The sequence below is a fragment of the Molothrus ater genome, chromosome 6 (genome assembly GCF_012460135.2).
Source record: "Molothrus ater isolate BHLD 08-10-18 breed brown headed cowbird chromosome 6, BPBGC_Mater_1.1, whole genome shotgun sequence".
NCBI lineage: Eukaryota > Metazoa > Chordata > Aves > Passeriformes > Icteridae > Molothrus > Molothrus ater.
In genome coordinates this window covers 1,567,829-1,586,932 of record NC_050483.2, presented here as the reverse complement: position 1 = coordinate 1,586,932, position 19,104 = coordinate 1,567,829, and the positions used below count along the sequence as shown (strand labels likewise).

At 39.2% G+C, this 19,104-nt stretch overlaps 1 protein-coding gene across 1 annotated transcript in view; it reads right to left on the bottom strand.

Annotated features, from left to right (window-relative positions):
• Positions 1-9,179: 9,179 nt before the first annotated feature.
• The window catches only part of LUZP2 (leucine zipper protein 2), a 147,914-nt gene continuing 137,989 nt past the window's right edge, over positions 9,180-19,104 (bottom strand). Inside the window, exons 10-12 of the mRNA XM_036384310.2 lie at positions 17,041-17,133; positions 10,365-10,442; positions 9,180-9,830 (exon numbers count right to left, since the gene is read on the bottom strand). Of these exons, the coding sequence (XP_036240203.1) occupies positions 9,726-9,830; positions 10,365-10,442; positions 17,041-17,133 (276 nt within the window). The 3' untranslated portion in view covers positions 9,180-9,725. The remainder of the gene's footprint in view (positions 9,831-10,364; positions 10,443-17,040; positions 17,134-19,104) is intronic.

Genomic DNA, 19,104 nt, shown 5'->3' with positions numbered 1-19,104 from the left:
CTTTAGGCTCTGACATGCAACAAACACAATTGTAGATGCAGAGGAGAAGGGAAGGACACAGTGCTGGGGTGAGTTTGATCGACTTACATGGGAAAAGCCGAAAATGATGCCCTGCATTGGTTTTTACTTCAAGAGCCTTTTGCTAGGAAAGCAGATGCTGAAAGCAGGTGCTGCAACTGAGCTAAGTGGAAAATGAAGATGGAACTCCTCTGAGGAAGAAGGTACAGAGAGACAGGGTGCTGTTTCATAGCTCTTTGGAGAACGCCTACTTTAGGAATGCTTTCTGTTCTGTAGAACTCAGTAACACTGAGGGTGGAAGAAGAAGCTTATCCCCACATTTCAACAACTGTGTGTTACTTTTTGGAGCAGCAAGAGCATTCTCAGCTGGCTCCGATTGTGGATGAGCTGTGGCTGGAATTTTGCAATTAGGTACACTGCTCAAACAACCCAGGTGTTCGCCACTTCGTTCTTTGCCTTATGTGATCTGGACAGAACTGAGGCATGGCAAAGGCATTCAGCTTTGCTGCTTCACAGCATGTATACTACTCACAACCACTGTGTGCTCTGCACAGTTTTTTCTCAGCTTTAGGTTCACTCATATCCTTTTTGTTCCACACAGTCCAAACTCTCCACAGAGCTCTCGCTCAGTGAAGTCTAATGTCCTGATGTCAGTTTGCAGGAGGTGTTTGGCACTCCCAGGGCTGCCTGAGTTGTACGTGGTGGCAGGTTGGGTCTGGGATGCATCCTGTGCCATTTGGAATTTTAGGAGGTGGCAGCCCATGTAAGGCTACAGACATGTAAGGCTTCCCTGGACACAAACTCTGGCCCTTTTCCTTTTCAAACCAATCTCACCTCCCCAGTGAGTTGATGTCAGTTCAGAGGAGGTGTTTGGGACTCTAAGGACAGCCTGAGATCTTGGTTGTGGCTGCTCTGGTCTGGGAGACATCCTGCACCATTCAGAGGAGGCAGAAGGCCACTGAGGGTCACAGGCCTCTGGGTGGGGCACAAGTCCCTGGACACGAACACTGGCCCTTTTCCATGGGAAACAAGACTCACCCCCCAGTTTCTTGATGACAATTTGCAGGAGGCATTTGGCACTCCCAGGGCTGCCTGAGTTGTACATGGCAGCAGGTTCGGTCTGGGAAAAATCCTGCACTGTTGGAAATTTCAGGAGGTGACAGCCCACTCAGGGCCACATGCTCCTGGACATGAACACTGGCCCTTTTCCCTGTCAAACAAATCTCCCCCCTCCCAGTGTTTTGATGTCTGTACAGCCTGTATTCTTGGTGGCAGCAGCTCTAGTCTGAGAGAAATCTTGTGCTGTTCAGAATTTTAGGAGGCACAAGGGCCACTTGGGGCCACAGGCCCCCAGGCAGGGTCACAGCCTCCTGGGCATGAATGCTGGCCCTTCTCCATGGGAAACAAAACTCATCACCTTAGGCAAAACTCATCCTGATGTCAGTTTGCAGGAGGTGTTTGGCACTCCAAGGGCAGCCCGAGTTGTACGTGGTGGCAGGTTTGGTCTGGGAGAAATCCTGCACTATTTGCAATTTTAGGAGGTGGCAGCCCACTTGGGGCTACATGCCCCTGGAAACGAAGGCTGGCCCTTTTCCCTGTCAAACAAAGCTTGGCCCTTTTCCCTGTCAAACAAAACTCATCCCCCCAGTGTGTTGATGTCAGTTTGGAGGAGGCATTTGGCACTCCAAGGGCAGCCTGAGTTCTTGGTTGTGGCAGCTGTGGTCTGGGAGAAACCCTGCCCCATGGAACTTTAGGAGGCAGACACATAGGTAAAAAAAGAGTTCAAGGTCATCTTTAACTGGTTTTATAATTTAAATCCTGACTTAATTTTGACAAGATTTTAATCTCGCTGAAATTCCCTCAAAGAAGATTTCTAGTAAGGGAAATATCTGGTCTTGTTCTGAGGATTTAGGAGAAGGTTAGTTGGATATAATGTAGATATGTGAGGGAGAAAAAACTAAGTTCTCCATGTTTTTGGTATAAAGAACTTTTACTTGCAGACTTTAGAACAAACAGACAGGATAAGGCACTTGGCAGCTTTGGAATATCCAGACAAAATGAGACACTTGGCAAGGTTTTGAATCTTTGATGGTTTGAATTTTTTTTCCATCAGGCTTAAAATACATTTCAAAGAGAAGAATGTAAGGGTGAGGGAGAGGGTGAGAGAGAGAGATCCAGCGTTTTGTCAACAGCTTTAAATCTAAGGCTGGAGAATGTGCTACAGGACACACACCTTGCTGCTCTTTATCAGTTTCGGACCCTGGGGTCCTCTCCCAGGCAGGTCAATGGTAATTTCGGCTCCAAAATCTTGCATCTGGTGCATTACACATTCCTGGCAACATTTTGGGGCTTATGAAGGTCCCATGTGTTCGGCCATACCTGTTACAGTGCTCACCTGCTGCTGACTTCTCAAATGAACAATTGCTATGCAGCCAAGTGTGAGAGCTCAAAGAGCCAGGGCAGGGCTGGGAGGAGGAGGTGAGCTAACTGTCCCACCCATGCAGAGCTCACCCTTTTCCTCTGCTGCTTTCCCACCTTGTAGTCTTGAGCCACTCAGATTTTCCTCTGGTCTCTTCCAAATACACACTTGGGAATTTAGATTCATATAAGAGCTATCAAATGTGGCTATGACTGAAATACTTTTGAAAGAGCACAGGTGGGCTAGTATCTTAAGAATTTCAGTGTTTTCTCACATTTTCTGCATTAGGGAAACTTCCCTTTCAGACCATTCAGGAAGTGCTCTTGCAGTTCACACTACCACTACCAGATACTTTAACTGGTGGGACTGAAGCCTCTTCGTAGTGGGCAATGCCAATGAGCCTTGTGGGTGTTTTGGTTGACCCCCTTCACACCCCCACTGTCACACAGACCAGGTCTCTTTACCTGTTCAATGCTAGATTTTCCATAATATAGCATCAAACTGTTCCATTACACAACTCAGTCATGCCAGAGAAACACAGAAACAGCTCGAGCTGGGTGCCTCTGACCAGGGACCCCAAACAGAGGAACCCCTTGGTTTTTAAACCTTCACAGTCCACCCATGCACAAATTCCACTTTCCACTGAGACCTTCAATGTCCATCCACCTAGGTGGTACCACTGGTTTTCATGTCCTTTGCTATCCAAATGTAGGATGGTACATGGCTCCTGTTGTGCCTCTCCATGTATTCCTCAACACAGGTATAGCTGATAAAATACTCTCATGGGAGGTAAAGGCCAGCAAGATCATTATGTCCAGGGACCTTTCATGTGAGAGCAATTCAGTAGAAATATTCAATATTAGCTGTACACCAAATATCAAAACTGGGTGTCCCTTTCCTTGGGAAGGGAAACAACTGATCTGCTGCAGCTGCCCATCAAAGGTAAAGGACATCAGGTTGTTTCTGTCCTGAAAATTTTGTGTTGGAGCAATCCTTGGACATATTAATTACTGTATATATTATACAAATTTTGATGGTGTGCTCTTGAAAGTGTTTGAAAGTTCTTTTCCATAGGAGGGAAAGTATCCAGCTCTGGTGTTTCTGGCTCTCTTCTGGCTGTCAATGGAAGGTAAAGGCCTACTATACACTTTCTAACCTGGCAACCTTTTTGTGGAAGCAAGCCCTGGATTGTGTTCAGGAGGTGAACTCAGCTATAAATTTTGTTTGTTGAATCCAGGTATTGAAACCAAGCATCTTTCTGTCCTGACATGCTGTGTTTGAGTAGTGACGTTTTCAACTTTGGATCTGTACTTTGGGTTGCTTAGTTAGCCACTGTCCATTTACTTTTTTGCAAATAAACATCATCGTCTATTGTAACTGTTAAACAGCTACAGAGGCAGGGTAAAAGCCAAGATCTTTTTCTCCTGGCACCTTTGTTTGGGAGCAGTAAGTGGAGAGGTGCAGTTTTGGATTCTGCTTCCTTGGTTTTAAAGACTGAAAGACCGAGATCCTGCATATATCTGGGAAGGAAAGAGAATAGTCTTATTGTTGGCAGCGCAGTTTATAGGTTGAAAAAGAAGGGTTCAATCCAGCACTTGCTCTTTCTTCTGGACTGTGGTCTGAGACTAGCTGCTGAATTTTTTTGTTTTTAATCTTGTAACTAGTCTTTGCAAGACTGAAAATGTACAGTTTTATGTAGGACTGAGGAAGAAAACACACAGAACTGTGTGGAGCAGTTTATAAGCTGTAAGAAGAAAGTAAAAAACTCTGGCTTTTTGTTCTATGACATTTAGTATGGCAACAATTTACTAACCTGTTACATTTTGAAGTTGAACTCTGCAACAGTACATGCAGTCCAATAGGAAATTGCATAGCTCTGTGGTGTGGCTTAAAATTCAGAGGATGCAAGTTAAAAGAGGAGCCAGCAAAATTTTTCTAGTCTCTTTTTGTGACCAAGATTTTTGCCAGACGTTTTTGATTTTGTAGCTGGACTCTGCAAAAGTGAAAAAAATCTAAAGGTATATAGAGCTGGAAACAAAAACCACAGCTCCAGTATGTGTGTAGTACAGTTTACAGGAAAGCTGCCAGAGCCATTTGTTTTATGTGTTAAAAGAATGTGGTAGTACACATGGTAGGATAGGAAAGCTCAAAACCCTTGGCAGCGTGCTGTTGTTGATATTCTTTGATGTATGTTAAACCCAAAAACTGTTTTGTCCCTGTCACTGTTTGTGGCCAGAATAAAATTATAGGGCTGGGCTCAGAGAGAGAGAAAAAATATAAGAGTGCATGCAGGTGAAAGTAAAAAGCATAGCAACAATGTGTGTTGTGCAGTTTAAGATTGTAGGGGAAGATTGATGCCCAGCACTCTTTTTTGTTCTAGGACTTTTTTAATGGTGGCAGCAGTTACTGAACTGAGAAGGAATTTGCATAAACTCTTCACTGTCCATTTGAAATGCTTAATTTGCACAATATTCAAGGGGCAATATGAATTCCTCTCCAATTGTATGTAATATCAACTAATTTCACTTTTGAAGGCGCTAGCTACAAAATTTAAAATATCACACAGAAGCCTCGTACACAAAATGGGCAAGAGGAGAAAGCTGTTGCTGGCTTCACCTTTCCCTCACTCCCCTTGAACTGCACTACACACATTGGTGTTATGTGCTTTTCTTCTCAGCAGCACATTCTATCTTGTAGAAATGATACTTCAAATTTAAACCAACCAGCAAGTGCTCCCAAAAACAAGATCCTGGAACAAAATGACATTTGTATGTAGGCATCTCCTTTCTTTCCCAGTCCCTAATGTGCTCACATAACATGGCCTTATTCACTTTTCTCTCAGGTTTATATACCTCCACATTTCTTCTCCCTCACCAATGCAGGATCTGAAAAGGAGCTGCCCCACTGACTGATCCCACACTAAGGGTACCAGGAGAAAGGACTTGTTGGCTTTTACCTTCCCCATGCCACTGTCCTGGAGTGACTGATCACAGTGAGCCGAGCTACAGCCCACGAGGGGGAGCCTGTCATCTCTTCAGACCTGCAGGAGGTTTTATCGTTTAATATTGTTCAATTTTTGTGCTGCTGAATGCTTTGCCTGTTAAATAAACAGGTTTTTTCCACTTTTCTCCAAGTAAATCTTTTCTCGAACCAGTTGGGCGAGAGGCCACTTGGATTTGCTTTCTAGAGGGACCCCGATTCGGAGGGTTCCTCCAGAATGTGCCCTAAACCAGGACAGCTGCCTTTCAATAGCTCCGCTAGATGGCAGGGTGCACTTGCCAAAGAAGAGAATGTATCACGGTATTTTTAGACCACAAAACATGCAGATCCAACGTGGAGTCTTGTCACAGCTCTCAAACAAAATGTTCCAGGACAGAAGGATTTCACTGACATGACTCTTATTTTCAAGCACCTATTCCAATATGAAGTGGCACACACCTTTCCCTTGCAACACGTCAAGTGCACCCCCCTCACGGTGGTGTGCAATTTGCTCCTCAGCCATATGCAGCAGAATACACTTTCATATTTCCACAAGGGCTTTTCCATTGGAATGAAAGTGTGTAGCCACAGCGCTTCATGTACAGATTGTAAAGATTACATCTTTACCTGCCCTGGGAGGTAAAGATCAGCAAGACATTTTTGTCCTACCATTTTTGTGTTAGGACTGTGCTCAGACATGCTCATTCTTGATTGCAGTATCTAAGTGTTGGTGTGTGGCTTCAATGGGAAGACAAGCACGAAGCCTCAGTGTTTCACATGTAGGTTGTAGCCTTCCAGCAGGCAGTAAGTGCCAGCAAGCCACTTCTGTTCTGCCACTTTTGTGTGAGAACAAACTTCAGACATATTCATTACTGGAGGTGGTATCCCTGTTTTGGTGCTGGCCCGTTGAGAGTGTAAAAACATGCTTTTGCAGGGGAAAGGAAGGATGTCGCTGCAGTGTTTTAGGTGCCTGTTATAGGATGTTGAGATAGGTAAATGCTGAAGAATCACTTCTGTCCTGCCCTCTCTTGTGTAGGAGCAATACTTCCCAGTCTTTATCATCATATCATTGCTAGCCTGTTGAAACAGCTTTTCCTTGGGCAGGAAAGCATGTACCCACTGTGTTTCAGGTGAGTTAATAACCTGTCCATGGGAGGTAAATGGCATCAACCACTTTTCTTCTGTTCTCTGTTGTGTGGAATCCTTGGATGTATTAATTAGGAGGTTGTATCCTCATTTTGTGGTTTGCCTGCAGAAGTGTTGGAAAGGCCTTTATCCTGGAAAGGAAAGCATGGAGTCAGTGTCTAAATTGTAGGTTATAAGCTGCCCATGGGAAGTAAATGCTAACAAGTTCCTTTTGTCCTTCTCTCTCTTGTGTGAGAGCAATCCTTGAAAATATTGTTGTAAGCCAAAACCTAATTTTTGGCAGGCCTTTGAAAAATTCAGGAAGTTTTCTTGTATGGGAAGGAAAGCATGCAATGCCAGTGTTTCAGGTGGGGGTTATAGGCTGCCCAGGGAGCTGATATCAGGAGGACTTTCTGTCCTACCACCTTTCATGTGGGGTCTGTTTATTTGTGAGATCTTTATTGTTGGCAGTATCTAAATGTTGGTGATGAGCTCTTGCCAGAGAACATCAGTTCCACTCTTTAGGAAGGAGAGCACTTCAGTGTTTCTGGTGCAAGGTACAGTCTGCCAATCAGAGAAAGGCAAAACAGGGCAAGGTAAGGCTAGGCAAGGCAATGAGTCTTAGAAGAAAGCAAGGCAAAGCAAAGACAGGAAAAAAGAGGTAGGAAAGTCAAGGTGAAGTGTGACTGACTATGGCAAAGCAAGAAGATGGAGTGGTGGGAATGGCAAGGGAAGGACATGGAGGTGTAAGTAAGGAAATGCAAGGTTCAGATGGGAAAAGCAAGGCAAAGGAAGGGCAGACAAAGCTGAGCAAGGCCAGGGACAAAAGCTGTAAGCAAGTCAAGGCAGGAGATGGGCATGCAAGGCAATGAAGTGCAAGGGAGTGGTAAGAGGCCAAGGCAGTTCTAGGGTTGGCTTTGTCAGGAAAGGAAAGGTAACAAAAGCTGACAGGCAAAACACCAGAAAATTATGTCAAAGGAAGAAAAGGGGTGTTCCTCTGGGAGGGTGACATGGCTGACAGGCAGGCTGAGGTGCCTGCAAATCAACACACGCAGCATGGGCAACAAACAGGAGGAGCTGGAAACCACTGTGCTGGAAGAAAGTTATCACCTTGTTGCACTGCTGGAACTTGGCAGGATGAATCCCATGACTGGATTGTCACTACTGATAGCTACAGCCTGTTCAGCAGATAAGGGCAGGAAGGAGAGTGGAGGGATTGCCCTCTACGTCAAGAAGTGGATTCCATGTGAGGAGCTGTCTTTGAAGAACAGCCATGAGCAAGGCAAAAGCCTTGTAGGTAACAATCAGTGCCCAAGGCAGCAAAGGAACCTTGTGGTTGGTATCTACTACAGGCTGCCTGATGAAGGGGATCCTATTGACAAAGGCTTCTTTCTAAAGCTACAGGAAGCATTGTGCTCACAGGCTTTTGTCCTGCTGGAGGGCTTCAACCACTGTGCAGTGGAGATCCTTTCTTGACAGATGACTGAAACAGATTTTCAGTGACCTTTTCAGTTAAGGTGTGTCATATGCAAAGAAATGTTGCCTTTGCCATCACTAGAAATTAATGCCAGCTGTAGATATGAGAAGATCACAAGTCTCTTGCTCACTGAATATTTTGAAAGACAGCAGACTGTCTTCAGCAAGATTTAGGATCAGATGCAAAAAGCCACATCTCTTTTCTGATTAATTTTGTGGCCACAATTTCACTTCTTTTGACTCTTAACATGGATAGTCTTAAACCCTATTTTGTCATCATTTGGTCAGCTCATGAGGTTTTTTTTCTTTTTAAAATTGTATTTTCTCAAGAATGAGAAATTGCAACTATCTACCTTTGAGTAGAGGAGCATATACAAAGTGTCAGGGTGAAAGATTATTCATACCAGCAAGGAAAAGGCAGGTATTGAAGGAGACTGTTGAAGGAGAGGTAAAATCTAAATGCTAAAACCGAAGACAGAGGACCACTAAGCAAATAAAAGCTTTGTCTATTTGCTTTTAAACTGATACAAAGCAAGAAAAAGTAAATTAGTATAACTACTTTAAATCTAGTAAAAAATGTGCTGAGATGTGCATTAAGACAAAGGTGGAAGTTTACAAGTTACAAATGCTTAAAACACTTCTTGCTAGGGATTGCATAGCATTGCATCAGGCAGTTTACTAGTCCAACTGTTCTTGAAAGATTTGCATCTCAAAAAGATGCAGCATATGAATTCTTAAATTTGACCCATAATGACATACACACAGACAAGCAAAACATTCTCTCTTCTCCTCCCTTTCTTTCTGCTTTCTTGTCATGGAGTATGTGACTGAGGAGAAACTGAAATAATCCATGAGTGACAGAGCTTTCTGCAATCAATCCTCCCTGATGGAGTGATCAAAGGCCAACTGTCATGGACAAAACAGGGCTTTACTCTTTGAAGTATATTTTATTCTGTTGAGATCAGCACAAATATAGGGGATGAAACTGACTTCCCATGGCTGCCATCCAAGCTAGGAAACTGTAATTCAGTACTACCTGCAAACTTTTTTGCTTGAATCCCCAAAGTAATGATCCTCTCTATCTCCATCCCTGAAACTCCAATTCTGTCAGCTTTTCAGTGCTCAGAAATGGACTAGTTAAGATAGCAGTGAGGAAAAAAAAGAACAAAATAAACATATTTTATTGTGTAAGTAAGTAGATTTGAGATGGAAATACTAAAAGGTAAGTATAGATGGAGCCCCACGCACACAGTTCTCTTTTTACAGTTGCACTTAAGGATTGTACTTCAAATATGGTCACACAGCTATCTTCCCCCCACACACACTGACTGCCCCTTAATATCAGAAACTAATCAGCCACAAAATTACATGAAATAAAACAATCTGAGAAATATACTTGAGAATGTCTGTTGTTTACAAAGAAGGTAATTTATAGTATACAATTACTAGGTAGATAAGGTAGAACAAGAATAAGGTAGATAAGGTAGAACAAGAATTCAAAAACTGGAGTGCATTACAAAGCATTTCTTCAAACATCCATTTTGGATTATTGCTGTAAGGTACTAATTGATCTGTTCTAGACTAATTTACAGACATTCATAAAATAGTGAAAAATCCATGCTTTAGAAACCTGGGACATTTCATGCCTTTGTGCTAACAGAACATGAGATGGAAGTGACTGGCAGTTTTCAATGTAGATTAGTAGCATTTAGAGTTTTTTTTCTGGTTTACTAACTGATTCTTCGTATTTTTTCTCCTTCTTTTCAGGTGATTTTTTATCTTCAGGTGTAGTCCATGGAGGGCTGTGAAACTTCTGTAGAGGTAAAAACATGGTATATAGAAAACATATATACGTAAGCAGAAATAAAAGAAAGTACGTTAAAATTCCATGGCAATGGAATTATCCCTAGAAAAGAGTCCGGATCTCTCTTAAAGAAAGCATGATTAACAACCGGCACAGTGCAAAACCATACAAGTCTGATGCTGCATACAGCTTCATATCACTGCATATTATATATATATATATATATATATACCAATTATATATGTATTTAATATTTAATTATTTTGGAAATCTCTCCTACTCCTGCTTCCAGGGCTATAGACATCACACTATCAAATCAAGTAATTTGACCACCAGCTCTTAAAATATTTAAGAGTTTGCAAATTGTTACTAGCCAGAAAACATTTTGAACAGATGAACTGCAATCAGATGCAGTCAAAGTCTGAACTAAGTAGTCTTCTCTTTTGAGACAGAACTTGGTGAAGAATGTGTAAGTATACTTCAAGTAACTGCATTTCACAAGACCTTTTAGTAAAACCCAACAATTACTCAGAAAGGGAATACCTGAAAGCTTGTCCCTGTTTCTGCTGCCTTCAAACGAGATGTTGAATCATTGCGATTCCCCAAACATGTCTTGGCAACCTGTCAACAGAAATGGCAGAGATAACTACTTCAGATTTTTTCCAAAAACATTCAAAAAAAAAAAAAAAAAAATCACCGGGTCTTCTCTTAAGCCTAGTTGATGAAATGGAACAAGTTTTCATAGCTGAGCTTATCCCAGCTTCCCATATCCCTGTAATAGTCTTCAACAATACAGTCTTGTGACAGCCAGTTTAACAATTTGAAACTCGATACTTATCCAGCTTTTTTACTTCATGTTTAAATCTCATCACCAATAGTGAAGTTTACTTCTACAAGTGGTCCTAGGGAACAGAAAATTAATTACAAGTGTCTTTTATGAGTGAGGAAATAGTAAAAAACAGTAGAAAATCAGCATTACAGTTAGAACTTCTCTATTACTATTCTCTTGTCTAAACTCTAGATCTCTAAGGTATAATAATCCCTGAATAGGAATGTAAAGTCACTGAATGAGGAAATTAAATGAGTCTCAAGGTGAAAAATCTTGGTGTTTTAATTGCTGTCATTTTATTCAAGGAATAATGTTATATTCTTTGCCAATATGCTTTTTAATATCTGGGAAAACAGAGTTGCACAGCATAAATAAAATCAACTACAAGGTAGATTTTTAAACCAAGGAGATCTCCAGATATGAAACCAGAGATTTACTCAACACTGAAAATTCTACTGAACTTAAACAAAAGTCCCTTCAGGAGCAGGATTAAGGATGTCATAAGAAAAGGAGTTGAAACATGAAATACAGTCAAATATTCATAATACTTGATCATTACTCTAAAAGGAGTTCACATTAGAATTTATCAACTTTTTTTGCTATTAAAAGTGATACATTTAAATGGAGTGGAAATGACAGGGTTTTTATAAAGTTTTAAGTCATCAAGACTCTTTCCAATGTAACAGTGGGGGGTTTAGTAATGTTTAAGCTACTGAAGTCAGTCTCTGAGAGGATGCAGATGGATTTGATGTGGGGAACTCTTTTTCATATTTTCCCACTCTAGCCAGCAGCAAATAAGAGTTGGATTCATATAGGGAATAATCAAGGCAGTATTGGTTAAAATAAAGTCTATTGATAAAGCACCTACTCCTTTTATGACAAAAAAATCAAACAAAACATGTGGTTTATGTCTTAGATAAAGACTAAAAAGTCAGATGACAGAGTAGCAAATTTTAGTAGACTTTTAATACTTTAAAACTTTTTAAGTGTGGTCCTGTCAAAAATTCCATTTAAATTATTTACTCTTAATCTAGATTTTAAAAAATATTTCAAGCTGAAACATCTTCAGAAAAAATGAGGATTTAGGTGACTTCTAGGTGTACAGCTTGAGGACAAAAGATACTATAGGTCAAACAATCAATAGTATTGCAAAATGTGTAATGAAGAGGATAGAAATAATGCTAATTAAATATGATAATTTACATATCTAGAATTTTCTCTGACTGTACATACTAGAACACGAAATCAGGTAACCTATTTCACCAACATAATTTATAGGAGATAGGAAGCAAAAACTATTAATTGAATTAATAAAGCTAAAGGCCAACTTCTTAAGACATATGCAAAGGAAGAAAACAAAATCAGGTCTGCTTTAGAAGAAATAACAGCAAATGATAAAACAATGCTTTTTGGGTGAGTAGTCTTGCATACTCTTTTCATAGACCAGGTAAAAAAGGCTATCTTGATAGGAAAATAGAAATAAAAACTTATGTCTGTAGTATTTCATATTTGTCCACTCAGAGATCTTTTCTTTTTAGGAGCACACCATATGTTGGAGAAAGATAGTAGGGACTTTTTCTTAGGAATGCCTTTATGATGTTAAAGCATAACCTATTCATTATTGACTCCCTGTCACTGTGAATCATTGTGTATCATTACCAAACAAATTACAGATTGAAGAACAACAGTTCAGTAGCCAGGATTGTAACCAGTTCCTATGGGTGAGGTGTTAGACACACAGACAGACACACAGACACACACACAGACACACACACAGACACACATAGGACTGGGTTTAACAGAACCCAAACTGAATCCCATCCACATATGACCTCAGGCACATATATAAACACAGACACACACACCCCATGTGTGTATTCATGGGCTTTTATGTGTGTATATATAAATGGATATATAAACACATAAGTATACAAATACACACAACACACATATCTTTGTGTCCCTCAGCTGAAGATCAGTGCAGGAGTTTAAACCCAATGAACTAGAATACCTTTCAAAACGTTAGGTGACAGACAAAGAAAGCAAAACATTAAATGTTTGTTATTGTGGTTAGCTCCCTCTAGGCCAAGTAGTGGATTGGTTTGTATGTCTGTCTGTGTGACTCTCTGTCTGTCAGATTCCTTCCCATGAGAGGTACACTCATTACAAAAGACAGAATGAGAGCTTGACATGGTAGAAACTAAGAAAAAGCAAAAATAATTTGCTGTGCTGCTTTCATCAGCTTAGCATGCAGCCCAATCAACAAAGTATCTGTGTGTGAAATTCTGGTTATAAAATCTGCATCTTGATTGGTAATGTATAGAAAATTTGAGAAGTTATGGTATTCAATTGTCCTAGTAAACAGCACTGCAAAGCTGGAGAGTTTCACAGCTGGATGTATAAATGACAAAGGTGGATAATTAAAGGGTGCATTTTTATTTTAAAAATTTTCAACAAGCCAGTCAGAACTCAGCATGTCCATTGGCTATCAAATCATGCAACTTTATCTGTGAACAGCTGAACCATGTAACTTGAAGTATTTTCTGCTGCATCAACTCAGCAAATCAGAACTGGCTTTATGGTCGAAAAAAAATCATAACAATTTAAAGTCAAATTAATCCATTCCCAAGTGGACAGGAAATCAAGTTTAAATAAGTGGTATTATAACAGCTTTTGCAGTTAGAAAATAATTCTGCTGCTCCTAAAGAGCATCATACAGATTGAATTGACCAGACATTGGAGTTTCAGCGATCCTTTGCACTGCTACTCCTTTTGGCTCCATGGGGCACAAAAGGCAGATACAGAAGTTGTTTGTAGAGTGTGATGGGGAGAAAGTACTGAGTTAATTCTGAAGAAAATCAACCAGATACAGGAGAAAAGGATGGGGTGGTTAGGTCAGCTGACAAACTAGTTCTCCTAGTTGCCATTAACCAGGTTAGGCTCACTGTTTACTCAAGACATGTTTTATCAGATTTGCTCATGAATTTGTTACAGATCTCTACTGGAAGCTGCTCTAATTACTGTTTAGAAGATGCAGAACAAGAAGTATGTGAAATGTGCATGTACCTTTTCAGAAGACACCTCTGCAGTTTTTCATATCCTTTTTCTGGTTTAGATCACAGTGTGCTAAGGGGATGCTTAAACTCAGATGATGTAACTTCTTATGACCTTCCTAGTCTTCATTTACAGAATCAAATTTACTTTAAGGATTTTATTAGTTTGAAATTTTGTTATAAAAATGGCTTTTTTTCCTCTTGCTACACCCTTTGGAAAACAATTGGAGAGAGCAATGTGATCAAAGCTCTGAAACTGAAACTGATTTAAGGAAATAAAGCAAAATGCTGTAGTTGCTTAGAAATGTGTACAATTTTGGCTCCAATACTGAATGTCCTTTGTCACTGAATGAATAATGAACGTATAGTGTTTGTTTACTGCAGGAAATTAAGGCAGTAAATAAAAGCACTATCACTTCTATTCATCAGTGAAGATTCTATAAGGACAAAGCAAAAAATCTAATATGACAACAGAGAACAAAGAATAATTTTATACATTCGTTGATGTTTTAGCAATACCAAATAGGTGGTTTAAAGCGATATGTTACATGCATAAGAATTATTTGACATGAAAAAGAATGAAGTAAATTATGGTGTAAAAGCCAAAATTTTGGGAAGACAGAAAAAGGAAGGGATACAGGGGAAAAAGCTCTGCAGAACTGGTTCTGCACAGAGACTTTCAGGAGTCAGACATAGGAAAACATCTCTGGATAAGGCTAAGTATTGACAGGATGCTTCTAATAAAGTGAAAATAAACTAAAGAATGCAAACTTTTACAACAATATTGAAATTAATATTTTTTTGGTTTTTGATGAATTTCGGATTCTGTATCACAGGAGATTCTACCTACTTCTGGCTATTACTGGTCCTATGTCAAATTTCATTACAGATAAATATCAGCAGTGTCTAATTTCCAACTTTGCTACTCTGTATCCCATTTGTCAATACAGTTTCATTTTTATTTGTTATAATGTAAACTACACTAATTACTGTGAACAGCCATAAACCCCATAAATATAAAATTGCAGAAAGATCACAAATTTAAGCTAGAGATGCTTAGCCATACAGACTTAAAAACACCAGTTGGAACCAGCAAATAACCATTTTGCTTTATTTTTTGCCTCAGTACCTGTAAGATTGCATGTTCTTCTCTAGTTAGTCTTCACTACCTTAATTCTTCCAAAATATAAATCACATTTTATTTATCAGAGACACAACAAAAGGATCTTTGTAAAGTTCTGAGAAAGGATTGCTGAAATATTAGGTTTCTAAGCAACAGAGTTTTAAGTACATCTTCACTAATTTTTCTTAAAAATGCTGCATTACATCCTTAACCATCCAACCTTAATCTTCCTTCATTTGAAGTTAAGCTTCTGTAAAAACTTCAGAAAAAATTACACACAGACAAGTAATGAAAAAACACAATTAAAACTCTTCCTAAGTGTTGAATTTTCTCCAAGTGCACAGGTCCAAACTGCAGCTTTGTATTACTGAAGTAATATGATCCTTTGGGAAAATAAACTCCTTCCAGCTCTTTCAAACTTAAAGGTGGTATCTCTAATGCCAATATATGAAGCCTAACTGTGGGAAAGAGACATTTTTAGTTCAGTTCTCAAAAATAATAGTTTCAATTCTTCCTTGTGTCCTTCTCTCTATGTTAATGGGAGATGGTGATGGTGATGATGGTGATGATGAAGTAAAAGTTTGCTAGACCAATGTCATCACCTGCTCTATTTTTATGTCCATTTTAGCCTATGTTAAGATGGACAGTGTGTCCATCTGCTGACTGACTAAACAGTTCAAAATACTAGTTGCTAGAAGTACAAAAAGCAACCACCAGCTTATCTAAATAACTAAAACCTTGATTTTATGGAAAAGTGAATCTTTTAGGTGTCTTTCATCACAGTACTTGATACTGAAACGAAATACTCTTTTGATTTTTGAAATATATTAACAGTTATTTTCTTTTTCTTTCTCTTTTAATGTATTCATTTCAGTAAAAAAGAGTTGTTTGAACTTCTGACACAAGTATTTACCCTAAATTATTTCAGTCTCTTCTAAAAGTATTCTACATTTCATCAAGCCTCACACAACTTTTCTAAGGAATAACTAACCTCTAGTCATAATCTAAATAGAGTTCACTCCAACTTCATAATGTTACATGTTTTTCTTCCCCTCCTTCAAATTTTATTAACAACTGAAGTTTCCTTTACCTTTAGATATTAAGAAATGTGCAACAGCAAGGTAAGCACTCTTATGGGTATGCAATTTCTCCTTGTTCTGTGGAGGATGTGGCAGAAGGGAGGTAACTTATAACCTGAACAAACTTATAACACCTTTGTAATAAATGGATACGGTATAATTAAAAAAATATATTGTATACTGAATTATGTAAGATTTTTTTTCCAGAATTTTCTTCATACTGTCATGATCACTAACAGCAAGTTACTCAGTTACCTCCACAGGGTTTTATCTCAAGATATAACAATATATTCAATATATGTTGAGTATTTTATATATATATATATATATATATATATATATATTTTTTCACCTGCAAATTAGTCAGAGTATCACTATACTTTCTGAACTATTGAGCAGAAAATCCTCAACAGTCAGAGCAGACTCTCACAACAAAATTTGTCTTGCTCATTTTTTTCTGGTTTTTTTTCCTGTTCTATTTTTATCTTTATAATTACAGCCACAATCCATGCATTTGAGATTTCTGAGAAGAGCTCATCCCATGCTTTTTGACTGAGTGTATGGTCTCAGTAAAAGCAGCAGATTTAGCTTTCTGTCAGAGCCATCATAAGAAAAACACAGCTTTACAGCTTTCCTAGACTGGCAGTGAACGATATCACATCCTTTCAATTATTATGCTGTCATGTCTTACATCCTCCCAAAGGCTTTGCTTTGTTAAACAAAGCATCTGTGAAGGCTGTGCCTGACTATTAGAAATAAATAAATTAGTAATAAATATAATGACATGTAAACAAGGGTTTTCATCTCACTATAATGCAGACAACGCTTCACCCAGGAACAAACAGATTTTTGAAATGGTTAAACATCAAATGACACCGCTTTCCACCACTGCTCTTCCTGCAACAGCTCTACCAATTCCATTAAGCAGTTTTGAACAGAAACCTTGATGATATACATGCACATATTGACAGCAAGGAGCATTTGCTCCTCAGCACTTTAATACAGAACATAGTGGCTTTATAAATTAATATGTCTACCATCCTGAATAGGAAAAGTCCCACTGACAGTCACCTAAAGCATTCATGTTTTCATACAAGCTAGATTAGGCCTTATTTTTCAGGTGAGCTCATCTTACATCTTGAGAATCACACTCCTGGGTGCTTTGATTTTCTTCCTTTTTCGAGGCCAGATGAAAATTCCCTTTCTCTGCTGAAACATTTTGCCAGACCTGAAAAATAAAAATATAAAATAATAATTAAAAAAATTAATGTAATCGTGATAAAATTTTAAATAAGCTACATCTGAAAATTCAGGATAACAATGAAAAACCAAGAGGTCATATACTGCAAACTGTTAACTACTTTATATACTGCTTTTTCAGCAAATTTTATACAGGAAAGTTAAAACTTCAGACACCAGTTTTGAAACCCTTCTTATGTCACTTATACTGCATTGAATTACTAAATAATATAAATGATGATCAGAAATTATGAACAGGACAAACCAAAATAAGCAGGTCACTATTTACAATTTAACTTGAACCATGAAAAATAGTTCAATTCATAGTTGAAATAAAATAGTTCAAATAGTCTCTGATCAACAGAGTTCAAATAGTCTCTTCAATAGTCTTAGTTTTATAGAGCAACTGACTATAGAAGGAAGTAATGTGGAGATAAACAAATTTAAAAGATCGATATAAATAATTATTTTGTTAAATAGTAATAAATGCCATTTAACATCTGTATTGAGTGACCTGTTTGCTTGGACTGAAAGAAATTACAGTTCTTCAAACCTAAATTTCTTCCCATTGAATAACATAAGTGTATGTTCAATAAATGATAAAACCTATGTTCACTTGATTTCTTGACTACCTGACAAAGTGAAATCCCATGGGATGCCAGCAAAACCAGACAGCTTTAAGCCCTACTAACTGAGGAGAATAAATGCCTATGCATAGTACTTATTTCAGAATTTGATTCTTGCTTAAGATTGTACCTGAGCAAATGATACACAATTTCTCAGCATGTTGTACTCATTTCTACAGAACAAGGGGAAATTTGAGATTTTAGGTAAGTTGTCATCAAAAAATGAATTCCAAGTGTCACATTTTCAGATGTTTAAAGCACTTCCTATTTCTAGGACACTGGAAAACAAGAAAATTTCCAACTGTCTCCTGTTTAACCTTCAAAAGATTGAAGTCCGTTATTACATACTAGAACTCTTCTTTTCTCTCTCCCAAAACAAAAGACAAGATTTTATGAGGTTTTTCAATTTCTATAGGATTGCCTTAGGCAGTAGGATCAGATTCTGTAACCAGCTTTTAAAATCACTCACCGGAGCTGCACTGCTCAGACACCAGCCAAACCTGGGAGCAGTGAGTGGGGCTGCTTCATTCCCTGTTTTCTAACTGATGGACACTGCATCCCTTCATCTATCACACAGCCACTATCTCCAATTACTTTTCATACTACTACCCTAAGGTGACACTGATCTGCATGTCTTAAGTTCAAGTTTAAAACGCCACCACACTTCTCACAAAGGCCAAGGGAAGAAAGCAGAACAAGAGGGCAAGACCCTGGCTGGGTCCCTGTCGTGGTTTGACACTGGCCAGGCACCTAGGAAGTAATTCACTTACCCTCTCCTGCTATAGCTGGGCAGAGGAAAGGGAAAAAAATTAATGAAGGGCTCATGACTTGAGATAAGGGAGAAAAACACTCTAAGGGCAAAACATTTAAAGGTATAAAGGAAATTTATTATTAAGAGATTCACAGGAGGATAATGAGAAGTAAATGAAGCCTTTAAAACATCTTTTTTTTTCTCCCCAGCCTCTCCCTCCTTCCCAACGGCAGCGAAGGGAGGCAGGATGTGGGATTTCGGTCAGTTTGTCATTCATGAGCTTCTGTTTGCTCATGGAGTCTTTGCTCTGCAGTTAGGTCCCTCCCACGGGCAAAGAGTCTTCCCAAAACTGCTGTGGTGTGGGTCACTCATCCACAGGGTGCAGTCCTCTAAGGACAGGCTGCTCTGGTCTGGGAGCAAGGGCTCTCTGTCTCTGGGAGCAGGGGCCCTCTCTCTCCACTCAGGTCTCCCACTGGATCACAGCTTTCTCCAGCATCCACCTGCTCTGGTGTGAGCACTTCTCCCACGGGCTGCAATGATCTCTGCATTCCCTGAGGACCTCATACATTTCAGGGGCCAGCTT